The sequence below is a fragment of the Bos taurus genome, chromosome 19 (genome assembly GCF_002263795.3).
Source record: "Bos taurus isolate L1 Dominette 01449 registration number 42190680 breed Hereford chromosome 19, ARS-UCD2.0, whole genome shotgun sequence".
In the NCBI taxonomy this organism is placed as follows: domain Eukaryota; kingdom Metazoa; phylum Chordata; class Mammalia; order Artiodactyla; family Bovidae; genus Bos; species Bos taurus.
Window position 1 is genome coordinate 46,973,505 of NC_037346.1, and position 15,337 is coordinate 46,988,841.

The 15,337-nt window shown below is 36.6% G+C and overlaps 1 protein-coding gene across 8 annotated transcripts in view; it reads left to right on the forward strand.

Moving 5' to 3' along the window:
• TLK2 (tousled like kinase 2) overlaps positions 1-15,337 on the forward strand; it is a 123,896-nt gene that overhangs the window by 61,932 nt on the left and 46,627 nt on the right. For 6 of the 8 annotated variants that reach the window (XM_005220906.5, NM_001192827.1, XM_059878146.1 and 3 more), the window contains 4 exons: positions 6,248-6,343; positions 7,685-7,777; positions 11,214-11,324; positions 12,541-12,677. In XM_005220906.5, the coding sequence (XP_005220963.1) occupies positions 6,248-6,343; positions 7,685-7,777; positions 11,214-11,324; positions 12,541-12,677 (437 nt within the window). The remainder of the gene's footprint in view (positions 1-6,247; positions 6,344-7,684; positions 7,778-11,213; positions 11,325-12,540; positions 12,678-15,337) is intronic. The other 2 variants (XM_059878147.1, XM_059878149.1) reach the window with 1 other exon arrangement.

Below are 15,337 nucleotides of genomic sequence, written 5' to 3' on the forward strand. Positions count from 1 at the left end.
CTTAGGACACAATATTCATAGCAGAAGCCCCTCCCCCTGGACTCACTCATTTTTTCATTTTAAATATTTACATGTTTGTTTTTTTAATTTAAGAGACCAATTCTTGTGCTTTACCCTTGGTTCAGAAGCAGTAGTATCCATGGCTCTCACTATGCAAGGGAGAGATCAAGAGGGGACCTTGTTGGACTATACAGGTTTTAAATGTCTGATAATTGTTCCATGGGTCAGTCCTGGTAAAGGTAAATCTCAGTGTGGGGCTTTGGAGGAGTTCCCTTGAAAAGAACCAGCCTGTTTTACTGCTGGTGTTTCCAGCTGTGAATTTATTTTACTTTCTCTATCAGTCTGATCCCAAATGCTTTTGAATGTTTCTTAAAATTTAAAGTTTTTAAAAATTTCTGATTCTTAATTCTCCTTTGTTTCTTAATGCTATTAGGGTTTCATTTAGAAAGAAAACCTTCCAAGTATCAGTAGGACTTTGGGAAATCTAGCCTGTAATTATGAATTAGAAGCCAATACTACTTCTGTAATTGGAATGAAGAACACGGAAGTCTGGGAAGGATGTTTTGCCGAGTAAGGGTTGGACTAAATTTACAACTACAATGGTCTGCTTAGCAAGGCCATCAGCTTCTCATTTCTTGAGAACATGATCCTGTAACTGTGGACTCAGGAGACTAAGCTCTCTTTGTTTTCCAGTGTTGCATTTCTAGTGTTTAACACAGGACCAGGCACAGAGGTTCATAATTAATACCGAATGAATGATAAGAATTTTCATGGAGTATTTTCATGGATTCACTTGTCACAGTAGGTCCTTATATTTTTGTAGTTCTCCTATCTTTTGTAAGTATTGTTTTCATTTTCATAAGGATTTGCTACCTCCTTACTTCTGTCCCACTGACTTAGTTAACTTTCTGCAGTTTTACTTATCACGGGCTATTTATATGTACATTTTTACAGAGAGCTTTAATTTGGAAACGTCTCCTTGAATGACATTCTAGTACCCTTTGTTTGCTGAAAGAAAACGTAGAAATGAGCACATGTTAAAAAAGGAAAAAGCATTAAAAAAAATAAAAAACCCATATACCAAAATCTAGAAGTTCATAGAAAGAGCCTTTTAGCCTGTCATGTGATTCTTGTTGGTGTTTATTATAAAAGCAGCTCAGTAATGTTTATTTAGAGATAGATTTTAAAAGGATAGGATTTTAAAAGCAATCTAATGATAACTGAAAGAGATAATGGTTATATCATAGTGCAGTATAGTATGTGAGTTTTACAATCATAACCCTTCATCAATAAGACGAGGTTAGGTTTGCCACATTGTAGGAAGAATAGGGAACATTATCAATTATTTAGACTCTCCTAAACCTGGCTCTAATCACTGCTCTGACATACAGGCTGTGTACATTGTTTTATCTCTTTGAGACTGACTCCTCATTTTTCACTTTTTGATCCCCACAACAGTTCTCTCTCTTCCACTTGGGTTCTTGTATGGAATGTGAGAACCTGGAATGACCCTATCGTCTCTTCTCTTTGACTGCTTATTTCCTTCAAATTTTAACTCTGATATTATTTTATCAAGGAATTCACCCTCAATTCATTAAGTTAGGTTAGGTACCTTGTTGTGTATGCTTATAGCACATATCCTTAATTGCAGTTTTGTATTTATTTATATGATTGTTTAACAGTTTCTATCAACAAGTATTTATCCAGTGTTTTATACATCTTCTCTTGGTTTATGAGTTTTATAAGGCAGAGTGATGACTGGGCCTTTAGGTTTTGTTTCTGTTTTTCTTGGCCATTGCGTCCCGAGCATCTAACATGATACTTAGATGGGGATGTTTCAGTGAGTACTTGATGAGTGAATAAATAAAAACGGAGATGATATTATCGCCTACCTTACAAGACTGTGTGAGCCTTCAGTTAAGTTGTGTGTATGAAGTGCTTAGCTTGCTTGTGGCCTGTTCACAGCAGTACCCATAATGGCCGATGTGAGAGTCAGTGTACTGTGCTCATAGAGATTGGTTACTGTGGATGCAGATAGCCCTCAATTCTTATTCCCACTGACTAGCTCTGTGACCCCATGTAGGTACTTAATATCTCGGATTTGCATTTTCTTTATCTATAAATGGAAATAGCAGCACCTCCTTATAGGGTTTTGTAAAGTAATCCAAGTCTATGCCCTGACCAGTAATGCTGAAGAAGCTGAAGTTGAATGGTTCTATGAAGACCTACAGACCTTTTAGAACTAACACCCAAAAAAGATGTCCTTTTCATTATAGGAGACTGGAATGCAAAAGTAGGAAGTTAAGAAACACCTGGAGTAATAGGCAAATTTGACCTTGGACTACAGAACGAAGCAGGGCAAAGGCTAATAGAGTTTTGCCAAGAGAACGCACTGGTCATAGCAAACACCTTCTTCCAACAATACAAGAGAAGACTCTACACATGGACACCACCAGGTGGTCAATACTGAAATCAGATTGATTATATTCTTTGCAGCCGAAGATGGAGAAACTCTATACAGTCAGCAAAAACAAGACCAGGAGCTGACTGTGGCTTAGATCATGAACTCCTTTTTGCCAAATTCAGACTTAAATTGAAGAAAGTAGGGAAAACCACTAGACCATTCAGTTATGACCTAAATCAAATCCCTTACAATTATACGGTGGAAGTGAGAAATAGATTTAAGGGACTAGACAGAGTGCCTGAAGAACTATGGACATTGTTCATATGGACAGTGTTCATGACCTTATACAGGAGGCAGAGATCAAGACCATCCCCAAGAAAAAGAAATGCAAAAAGCAAAATGGCTGTATGAAGAGGGCTTACAGATAGCTGTGAAAAGAAGAGACGCAAAAAGCAAAGGAGAAAAGGATAGATATACCCATCTGAATGCAGAGTTCCAAAGAATAGCAAGGAGACATAAGAAAGCCTTCCTCAGCAATCAATGCAAAGAAACTGAGGAAAACAATAGAATGGGAGAGACTGGAGATCTCTTCAAGAAAACTAAAGATACCAAGGGAACATTTCATGCAAAGATGGGCTCAATAAAGGACAGAAATGATATGGACCTAACAGAGGCAGAAGCTATTAAGAAGAGGTGGCAAGAATACACAGAACTGTACAAAAAAGAGCTTCACAACCCAGATAATCATAATGGTGTGATCACTCACCTAGAGCCAGACATCCTGGAATGTGAAGTCAAGTGGGCCTTAGGAAGCATCACTATGAACAAAGCTAGTAAAGGTGATGGAATTCCAGTTGAGCTGTTTCAGATCCTAGAAGATGATGCTGTGAAAATGCTGTACTCGATATGCCAGCAAATTTGGAAAATGCAGCAGTGGCCACAGGACTGGACAAGGTCAGTTTTCATTCCAATCCCAAAGAAAGGCAATGCCAAAGAATGCTCAAACTACCGCACAATTGCACTCATCTCACACGCTAGTAAAGTAGTGCTCAAAATTCTCCAAGCCAGGCTTCAGCAATATGTGAACCATGAACTTCCAGATGTTCAAGCTGGTTTTAGAAAAGGCAGAGGAACCAAGGATCAAATTGCCAACATCCACTGGATCATCAAAAAAGCAAGAGAGTTCCAGAAAAACATCTATTTCTGCTTTATTGACTATGCCAAAGCCTTTGACTGTATGGACCACTGCAAACTGTGGAAAATTCTTAAAGAGATGGGAATACCACACCACCTGACATGCCTCTTGAGAAATCTGTTTGCAAGTCAGGAAGCAACAGTTAGAACTGGACATGGAACAACAGACTGGTTCCAAATAGGACAAGGAGTGCATCAAGGCTGTATATTGTCACCCTGCTTATTTAACTTATATGCAGAGTACATCATGAGAAACGCTGGGCTAGAGGAAGCACAAGCTGGAATCAAGATCACCAGGAGAAATATCAATAACTTCAGATATGCAGATGACACCACCCTTATGGCAGAAAGTGAAGAAGAACTAAAGAGCCTCTTGATGAAAGTGAAAGAGGAGAGTGAAAAAGTTGACTTAAAACTCAACATTCAGAAAACTAAGATCATGGCATCCGGTCCCGTCACTTCATGGGAAATAGATGGGGAAACAGTGGAAACAGTGTCAGACTTTATTTTTGGGGGCTCCAAAATCACTGCAGATGGTGACTGAAGCCATGAAATTGAAAGACGTGTACTCCTTGGGAGGAAAGTTATGACCAACCTCAACAGCATATTAAAACGCAGAGACATTACTTTGCCAACAAAGGTCCATCCAGTCAAGGCTATGGTTTTTCCAGTAGTCACATATGGTTGTGAGAGTTGGACTATAAAGAAAGCTAAGCACCAAAGAATTGATGCTTTTGAACTGTGGTGTTGGAGAAGACTCTTAAGAGTCCCTTGGGCTGCAAGGAGATCCAGCCAGTCCATCTTAAAGGAAATCAGTCCTGGGTGTTCATTGAAAGGACTGATGTTGAAGCTGCAACTCTAATACTTTGGCCACCTGATGCAAAGAGTTGACTCATTTGAAAAGACCCTGATGCAGGTAAAGATTGAGGGCAGGAGGAGAAAGGGACAACAGAGGATGAGATGGTTGGATGGTATCACCAACTCAATGGACATGAGTTTGGGTAAACTCCGGGAGCTGGTGAAGGACAGAGAGGTCTGGCATTCATGGGGTTGCAAAGAGTCGGACATGACTGAGCGACTGAACTGAAGGACTACTGGTGATCATGGCAGTAATTGCTCAATAGGTGATGGTTATACATTGTTTTAATGTTAACGAATAAAGAAATAAAGGAATAATTAGGAAGTATCAGATGAAACTTACATTATTCGAAACACTGTATTCTCTGATGAGATGATATTTCCATTAGCCCATAATCCCCAGAATATCCAGTATTTTGTAATTATGTCTAATTATGTATTATGATAGGTTGTACTATGTTGAGTGCAATTTTGTTTTTAAAAGGACTCTTTGGAGTAAAGGTCTTCCTTGACTTATGATGGGATTAGGTCCTAATAAACAGGTCATGAGTTGAAAATACCACTTGTAAATAAAAATACATTTAATATACCTCAGCTATTGAATATATCATAGCTCAACCTTGCTTGCCTTAAATGTGCTCAGAACATGTATATTAGCCTGCAATCACCTAACACAAAGTCTATTTTATAATATAGTGGTGAATCTCATGTAATTTATTGAATACTGAAAGTAAAAATCAATATGGGTGTCTGGGTGTATGGCTCTCAGTGTATCTGGTTGTTTACCTTCATGACTCTGTGGCTGACTGGGAGCTGTGGCCTGCTGCTGCTGTGTGGCATCATGAGAGAGTACTGTGTCACATGTTACTAACCCAGGAAAAGGTCAAAATTCAAAATTTGAAGTACCGTTTCTACTGAACTTATTGCTTTCGCACCATCATAGAGTTGAAAACTTGTTAAGTGGAACCGTTGTTAAGTTGGTGACCATCTGTATAGTGATTGCATAGTCTTGAACAGTTGAATTATATTAAGTCCTAAACCTTCTAAATTTGAAAGTGCCTTAGAATGCCCCATTATTTATGTGTAAAATGTCACAGTAAACAAGTGATGATATTGTAAATCGGCCAAAATTTTTGGCCCACTGTGTGTTCCTGGGCAGAGTTTGAGGGTCTCGGATGTGCTTCTGAATAGAAGTTTCCAGTCCTCTCCGCCTGAGTCATGGGCGTCCCTGGTGCTTGAGTGCTTCACCAGCCTGTCCTGCGAAAGCACGTTTACGGTTGACTGTTAAGACGTGTGGGTTTGGACTGACTGCTCAGGTCCACTTTGATGTGGAATTTTTTTTAATAGATCCATACTATGTGTTACACCATTCGAGACTGGTTTAATCAGCAGATTTAGAACTATGGATCCAGGGGGCCACCTGTAAAGTTACCTGTGGATTTTTGACTGCGTGGTGGGGGGAGGAGGGTGGATGGTCAGCGCCCTTAACCCGTGTGTTTTTCAAGCATCAATTGTACCATGAAAAGGACATTTACATACTTAATTTCCATATTTAAAAAATTCATTTGTAAGCATTTGGTGTTTTAAACTATTTACAGTAAAATGATCTAAGCCACCTTGTCAAGCCCTTACTTTTCATTTGAATTGTGTATACTTTCGTCTTGGCTCCATGGCCCTGAGTCTTGGTTTGCATCAGGAAGTATTTGTTTTATGTAATCGTTTGTATCCATATAAATGCTCATGGAGAAAGATGGAAAACTTCTTGTGATTGGTGGTACACCTTTATTCCAGGCTCAGCAAAACAGTCCCTCATCTACGGGATCTGGCAACACAGAGCATTCCTGCAGCTCCCAAAAACAGATCTCCATCCAGCACAGACAGACCCAGGTAGGTCAGTGGTTGATAAACAGAGAGGGAAGGCACTGCTTCGGAGTAAATGCTAACACTGCGTGTAAAACCTGGGTCTTCTCTCTCCCTTTATTTCTCTGACTTCATCTCACTTATTTGTGTGTGTTGTATTCAGAACTTGCATTATGAATATTTCAAGTCTTTTGGAAGGTGCTTTTAACTTTTTGAGGTGTTCCTTTGCCTTTCTGATGTATTCAGAAAGATTATGGACAGAGATGATTCTATTGCAGCATGGGATCAAGGAAAAAAGCACTTGTTTTGGAGAACTCAGGACCCCGATTCAGGTTCTAGCTCTGCAACTTATGCTTTATCTTTTGGGGCCTCATTTTTCTTCAGTTCAAATTATCTATAAAATGTGGTTGATTATCATCATCTTAGTATCTACAAAACACTTGTTGGCACAGTACTTACGGTAGGCGGCAGGGAATCTTTTTTATTGAAATATCGTTGATTTAGAATGTTGTGTTAATTTCACATGCATAGCAAAGTGATTGGTTATACGTATATATATGTATGTGTCTGTATTCTTTTTTTTTCTGATTCTTTTTCCATTATGGTTTATTACAAACTATTGAATATAGTTCTGTGTGATACACAGTAAAACCTTGTTGTTTTAAACTTCTTTAACACGTGGCACACCAACATAATTCTTCCTTAACAGTCTTCAGAAACTCCTTAATTTAGGGAATGTTGTGAATATTCAGAAATAATATCTGCTAAAAGGATAGTGGATATATCCTCCATTTTGTTGTGTTGAGCTCACCAAATATTATACCTTGTTTTCTTGAAGCCTGTTGGTACCTTGTTACCTTCAAGACAGGATGCCTGGAAATCTAGGAGAATTTCTTAAGTCACAAGAGCTAAACAGCCCTCAGGAGCAGATTTTAATTTTATTTGAATTAAACTTTTGAATAGTTGAATAGACTTCGGTACTTGAGCATTCATCTCTCTTCTTCTGGTTGCTCTGTTTCCACTAGGTGGCATGTTTGTTCTTTAGAGACTTGGGTTCTTTCTCCTCTGATGACCTTTTCTATTCAGTTAGTTTCATTTCTAGAGAGTATGTTTCTGTACTGTTCAGTGCACAGTATTTTGAGAATTCATACATTTTATTCCAGAGTTAATATATTTTTGAAGGACAAGTATAGCAGAACGTAATGCTTAAAGAATGAGATGAGAAAGGCAGATTTAATTTCTTGAGCCATGTGATTCCAGGCTAGTTGTGTCATCAAGTGCTTTTTTTCAGAAAAGTAATGAGAAAAATCTGATGACATGTAATATTTTGAGACTAATCCTGAGTTTGTTTTCTGCTTATCCCTGTAGTCTGACCTCACAATAGAAAAAATATCTGCACTAGAAAACAGTAAGAATTCTGATTTAGAGAAGAAGGAAGGAAGAATAGATGATTTATTAAGAGTAAGTATTAAAATGTCATACGAGATTTTATAACAAGCAGTGATTGATTTATCTATATTTATATGTGTGAATTACGTGCATATCATGGAGATAATTACTGTAACTAAATAATAAAGTTAAAATGTAGACATTTGGATATTTTCCTTTGATCTGAGGGAATCTGAGTAGGTAACAAGGATCAAACTATATTCCAAATGGTACCTTTACATTGGACATCTTAATTGTAGAATTTTAGTATTTAAATATATACTAGAGGACTATATCTGTGGAGAGTTGAAGCTGTGAGAATATGTATATAGAGTGTTGTTTTCCCATTTCAGGGAAATTTTTTTTTAATGTCTTTGAATTTTTAAAAATTTTATTGATTTTTTTATTGGAATATAATTGCTATACTGTATTAGTTTCTGCTGTACAATGAAGTGAGTCAGCTATATGCATACATATATCCCTTCCCTCTTGGACCTCCCTCCCACCCCCCGTCCCACCCCTCTTGGTCATCACAGCACACCAAGCTGAGCGTCCTGTGCTTACAGCAGCCTTCCATTAGCAGTCTGTTTTACCCATGGTAGTGTGTATGTGTCAATCCCAGACTCTCAGTTTGTCTCACCCTCCCATTCTCCTCCTCACCCCCCACGCCCCACCCCCCCATCCACATGTCCGTTCTCCACGTCTGTGTCTCTATTCCTGCTCTGGAAATAGGTTCATCTCTACCGTTTTTCTAGATTCCACATATATGTGTATTTGAATTTTAAAAACTATTTCACAAGTACTTTGCAGTCCTGGTTTTGCATTTTATATCTTTTATAACCTATTCGTCTAAAGTGTTTTGTGCTCACAAGAGAAACTTTAAAAGTAGCTCTATGGAGTTTAAAATATACCTCTAGAAAGTATACAATGATTTTTAAAAAAATTTTTTATTTTATTGGAGTATGGTTGATTTACATTGTTATGTTTCAGATGTATAGCAAAGTAATTCAGTTATACATATATTCATTCTTTTTAAGATTCTTTTCTCATATAGCTTATTGCAGAATATTGAGTAGAGTTCCTTGTGCTATACAGTAATACCATGATATTTTCTGAAATAATTTTTAATATACAGTTTGGCATATTGACTGACCCTTTTAAAAATATTTTAAGGTTTATTGTTTTCTTATTGTAAAAAGCAACACATACTCTTTATAATAAATTTAGAGAATAGTAAAAATAGTAAAAAAAATAAAATGACACCCATAATTCCATTAACTGCAATTAAAACATTTGGTATATTTACTATAGTAATTTTTGATCTATTTATAGCATATATAAAATTTTTTAAAGAAATTGTTTATTTATTTTTATTTTTTGGCCACAAAACGCAGCATACAGGATGCAGTTACCTGGTCAGGGATTCCCACGTAGTGGAGGCATGAAGTCTTAACTGTTGGACTGCCATCGAAGTCCCTGTACATGAATCCATCTATACATAAATACTACCAATTTGTAAATAAAATTGGCTAACATTTTAATCTCCAATGTTTTTATTGTTCTCAAGCTGATGTTCCCTTTTCTATTCAGAAACATTTTTCCTTAGGCCTGGTGGTTTTGTTTCTTAGTTTGCTTTTCTCCATCCTTCAGTGAGAAGAGCCGTGTTTAAACTCAGTACCTATTTTCCATCTTTCGTTGTTAGCATGTATACTTGCTTGGTGTTGCTCTTAACGTCTCTTCTTTTCACTTGGGTGCTCATTGAATTGCCAAGGTTTATAATTAGATATTGTGTGTTTATAGAAATCCTAGTCTAATTGTCTAATCTAAACCAAAAAATTAAGATTTTTGTCCAGGGTAGCTCTGCTGAGCTAAAAAAGGATCATGGGCTTGTCTTCTTCATCATCTGATTTTCTTAAGATTGAGAAGATGGAGTATGTAAAAAACTGACCCTAACTTAGGATTATTTTGGGGAGTTTTAAAAATATGGTTTTATTTCCCAGGAAACGGTATGTCCTCTTTGCCACTCCCGTCTTTCTAATCCTTTGTTTTCTGAAGATTGTAGTCTTTCTTTGGATCTAGAACAGTGCCAATGGAATGGTTACGTCAGAAAAGAAGACACAAAGGAGAGATGCCATTTTTTCAAATTGATGAGAGCTTGTGTTTCTGATTCGGAGGGACAGGGGAATAACCACTGCTCTTTTTGTCTCCTTTCAGACAGGCATGGACCATTGATTGAGTTTTTCCATTTTAGTTAGATGTTTGGGTAAGGCTGCATCAGGACCTGCTAGTCAGGTGCTATTTTAAACCTGAACACAAAATCATTAGTGTTGGAAACCACAAAAATTTAGAGTTTTTAAAATTTAAAATAAACTGCCAGAGATTGATTCCATAAATTTGATTATAGATTTTAAGGGATGTTCACCTTCCAAAAGTAGATTGGACTTCATATATATGCATTATATGATCTTTGGCTTGCAGATTTTTTAAGTATGAATTAGACATATTTAACCAAATGTCCTTGTACTTGGCCTTTGGTAATGTGGTCCATGGAACTCATGAGCGCTCTCAGAAGAACTAATAGGAAGAAATTATGAGGAAAGTAGATACTTGGAGATGGAAACTGTTGCACAATGGTCACTTTAAAATGAAGCTTCAAAGTCTCAAAAATCGAGTGTGCTATAGTATCATTTATTTGCCAAAAGAGTAGATATCTTTTGTTTAACACAAGAGTAAACTCAGGAGTTGCAAGTCAAAATTGACCTGGGGTTAGTGGTTCTTCGCTTCTCTGTTATTGTAGGAGTCTTGAATTTTTCAAAGTATTTAGCCCACCCTTCTGACCACAGCTAAATCAACTGTGTATTTACATTCTGGTTTTCTTGAACCAAGACCTTGTATTCAGCTTGTTTGTTAGTTCTATCTTATGTGGGCATGGGTGTGCCTGGCTTCTCTGGTAAAAAACATTTATGTAAATCCATGTCTCTTCTTTGGAAGGAAGAACAGAAGAGCAACAATTGAACATAAAGAACATTATGTGTTGTTTTTTTAGTAGTGCTTATTCACCCTTTGTAAGTATTTAATCTATAAATGCTTAAAAGTGCTACTTAAATGAATTCTAAATAAACATCTCATTCATGATAGATTTTTTCTTTTATTTTATGACAGTATTAGCATGTGTGGGGTACTGGATTTATCTGTAACTGGCTTTGGGGAGGAGTAAAGTATGACCAGTAGAAAAACATCCTGCTTCTAGTAGCAGAATTCATCTTTAATAAATGATAAGTTTATTAAAAGAAAATCAAGGAACAAAGTATTTACCTTCTTTTTTTAAAGTCATAGTTACTCTTACCTCTTTAAATCTCAGTTTTGCTTATAATTTAACAAAAGAAATGCTTTTCAGACTCCCTAGAAACTGCTTTTGTATTAATCTGTCTTCCTTGGAGCTAATTTAAAAAATTTTTTTCCATTGAAGGCCAACTGTGATTTGAGACGGCAGATTGATGAACAGCAAAAGATGTTAGAGAAATACAAAGAACGATTAAATCGATGTGTGACGATGAGCAAGAAACTGCTTATAGAAAAGGTAAGTGATAAGTAGTGGCCTCAACTCTGTATTCCAAGATGCTTAGGGTGTGCCATTGTTGTGACTTCTAACTTTTTACCTGAAATGAAAGTATTTCAAAGTAGGAAAGGACTGACCACAGCTTTAGTTCTCTGTCTTATGTGGGCATGGGTGTGCCTAGCTTCTTTGGTAAGAAACATTTATGTAAATCCATGTCTCTTCTTTGGAAAGAAGAACAAAAAACCAACAAAGGGCTTTTGGGTTTAGGAAAGGGCTACTGGGTTGCCATAGTGTTAAAGACCCCACGTGCCACATGCCAATGCAGAAGACTCAAGAGATTTGATCCCTGGATTGGGAAGATCCCCTGGAGTAGGAAATGGCAACCTACTTCAGTATTCTTGCCTGGAAGATTCCATGGGCAAAGGAGCCTAGTGGGCAATAGTCTATGAGGCTGCAAAGAGGCAGGCACGACTGAGTGACTGAGCACACAGCACATCCTATTAATACAGACATTTAGCAATAGTTTTATGTCCATTTCAGATATGGTATTTAGAGTAATTTATATATATAATAATGTGATAATTAAGTGTTTTGTATTTTAAACTAGTTGGCAATTACTTGTATATGATTATTTAATTGGCTGATGCCTCCTTTATTATATTAATAGTAAGTGATTAGTTGCAATTTGCCTTTAGTAATTATTTCTTATAATTATTGAAATAAATATTTAATTGTTTATTATATATCATAAATAATTAATGTCTTAAAATTTGTAAAACATATCTCCAGTAGTTATTTATCTTACAGTGAAAAGTTTGAAGATGACAGTACTTCCTAATGAAATTATTATAAGCTAGAGGTTTGAGACAGACTAGTGGTTTGTTTTTTTGCTGAAATCTTTGAAATGCTATTAAAGGGACAGGGAACACTGATAAAAAGTGAAGTGAATTATTAATGTCAAAGATACTGAGGAGAACTTTGCTTCATCTCTTAATTCATTAATTTTATAGAAGGGAAATTCCACATTTATAACAGAAATGTATGTTAGTATATGTTGATGTAGAATGCTTATGGGTTATATAAAATGTTTATAGCTTTAGGGAACTTCCTGAAATCAGTGTAGATTGAGCCAGTTGTCCTAAACTTTGAGCAGTATAGTACAAAAAACAAACATAGCCCTGCATCTGAGTTCTTGTAGGAAAATACGATTATTTTCTATTTGTCCTTTTCCCCTAAGTCAAAACAAGAGAAGATGGCATGTAGAGATAAAAGCATGCAAGATCGCTTGAGACTGGGCCACTTTACCACAGTCCGACATGGGGCTTCGTTTACTGAACAGTGGACAGATGGTTATGCTTTCCAGAACCTTATTAAGTAAGTGAATTGTGATGATAAAGTTGAGAATTGAAAGTTGGTTTGGATTTTTAAATTTTTTTGTAGTTGTAGTCATTAATGTCTTAGTAATGGTAGTCTTTTTTTCATTCAGTTTTGTCTCCACATGTGTAAAGAATTGTAAGGAATGAGATAAAGTCCTGAAAAAATGGCAAATAATCAGAGGAATAAAAAACAAGTTCTATCTTAAAGCTTAAAAAAATCAGAATTGCCAAAACTAAGGAAGAAAAAGCTAAGACTTTACTTGATATCGTTTTAATTACGTAATAAGTTTTCATGAGGAGTCTGCCCACTCCCAGCATTTATTCTGGGTCCACAGAAGATTGAAATAGGCAAAGACCCAAGGAAGGATTTCCCGAGTTTGGTATAAAAAAAACCTTGGAAGAACGTACAGGACATGCTCCTGGGGCTCTTTAAGGGGAGAGTATCCAGTCAGCAGAGATAGGCACCTTCTTGAAGGTGAGCATTGTGCCAGCGGTCAGGCTGGTGAGCAGTCGCACTGCCTGTGCCTGTCAATAACTTGGAATCTTGAACCCTCCTTCACTTTATTATAACTTTGGTTTAAAACCTTCAAGTATTTACTCCAAGGAGGGAATTAACATTTAAAATCCTAAAATTCCAACTGCATAAATAGCTAATATCAGCTCAGGACTTTAAAAAAGAAGTCTTAAAAGTTGCGATACCTTTTGGTGTATCTTACTTATTTTGATTTTGTAGATCGTTTCCGTTTGAGACTGGGTTGCAGTGGGTGGCACATTGTATCTTTAATCATGGGCTCTCACACTTCTGATCTGTAGTTTACTGTAGGTTCAAGGGTTCCATAGACTGCCTATCCTACCTTTTTTTCCTTGGTGAAATAACATATTGGGCATTGATTGGAGAGGATACAACTACTTTTGAATACTAATGAAACATAAATAACAAATTTGTCTGAAAGAAAAGTATAGGTACTGATACTATTAATAATAATTTGTTAATGGGAATTCCTTGGCAGTCTTGTGATTAGGACTCAGTGCTTTCACTGCCAGAGCTCAGGTTTGATCCCTGGTTGGGGAACGAAGATCCTGCACGCCGCCCCATGTGGCATGGCCAAACTAAAACAAAACAAACTTTGTGGAAACCTACCTCTGGATTATAGTCTTTGCTTTATGTGTGATACATGTGGTATCCATGCTCAGCTCTCTGTGCTCAGGTTAACAGAGTTGCACTAGGGCAGTATAAACAGCTGCTGCATAGAGGCATGATGTCTGTTCCTCAACACCCTGACTGTGATGAGCAAATTGCCCTGGAAGTGGCTCTCCATCCAATTTTGTCAGAATGGGACGGAAGATAAAACACATCCCCCATGATTGGCCAAAGTCACTTAATGCTCACACTGAGTCCCAGATGTGATAATGACCCCTACTAGTCCATGACAATGGTTACTCCTCAGATGGCAGTTTTTAAAATGTCTAAAGACTTAAACCTGAGTGGTTAGTGGATTTGTTTAGAGATATAAAATGTAATTACTTTTAAGATGTGATTGTAGTTTTTGCTGATAGTAGCAAGTATTTATCATTTTGCTCTATAAGCAGCCTATTGCCCAGAAGGTTCTGGAAATTGCATAGAGTACAAAAGGATGACTTTGCTGTAGAGCCTTCGGACCAGAGAATTTGGTATTATCTACACGAGATCCCTAATCAGAGTTGTTTCTCCAAAGTGGATAGTATTTTTTTTGATGATTTTAAATAATATAAATTGCAGACTATCCATCTCTCCTCTTGGGAAGCTGTTTCTGGCTGATACCTTTTTTTATTTGCTTGTTTGTTTTTTGGCCACACTGCACAACTTGTGGGATCTTAGTTCCCTGACTAAGAACTGAACCTCAGCAGTAAAAATGCTGAGTCTTAACCACTGGACCACCAGGAAAGTCCCCTGGCTAATATCTATTAATTTTAGGTATTTTAATAATATCTTCTAAAATTGTGCTTTAATAAACCAATTTCCTTTCTTAATTTTAATGCAGAATTGAAGTTCTTTAGTTATAGAAGGCTGTAGCTGATATCCTTACAAATGATAATTATCTGTGTATAAGAAGCTCTATGACACATAACTTGGTGGGTAAGGTACCTGAACACCAGGTTGCAGTACTAATTTTTATAGAAAGAGCAAACCTCTTGACATTAAAAATTTAATCAAGTGATCAAATATAGTCTGAACAGTAGCCTCAACACAGTTCTTTTATTCTCAGTTTGTACCTTGGCTCTATTTTGACTGATCTTTATTAAGATTCTAAAACAGATTTGCTGTCTAATAAAAAGATCCTAAAAGATTTGTAATGATTTTTGACCAGGTTAGTAAGTTTTTCTAAAAGTATTTTGAACTTGTTGAAAAAGTAACATATTTTATAGTTCTGAGAAGTTAGTTACAATAAATTCTGTTGTTATTCAGTATGTAACTTTTTATTTAAACAAGTCTTGGAGTCTCAAATAGTCAATGGCAAGGCAATAAAAAAATTATTATTAAGATTTTCTTTATATTGACATAAACAACATTAAATACGGGGATTTGACCTGTATACAAAACTGTGGCTGTTTAAGACGTGGATCATCAGAGGGAGTAAATGAAATTGTATAACATCATTGTCCTAGTCCACGATTATA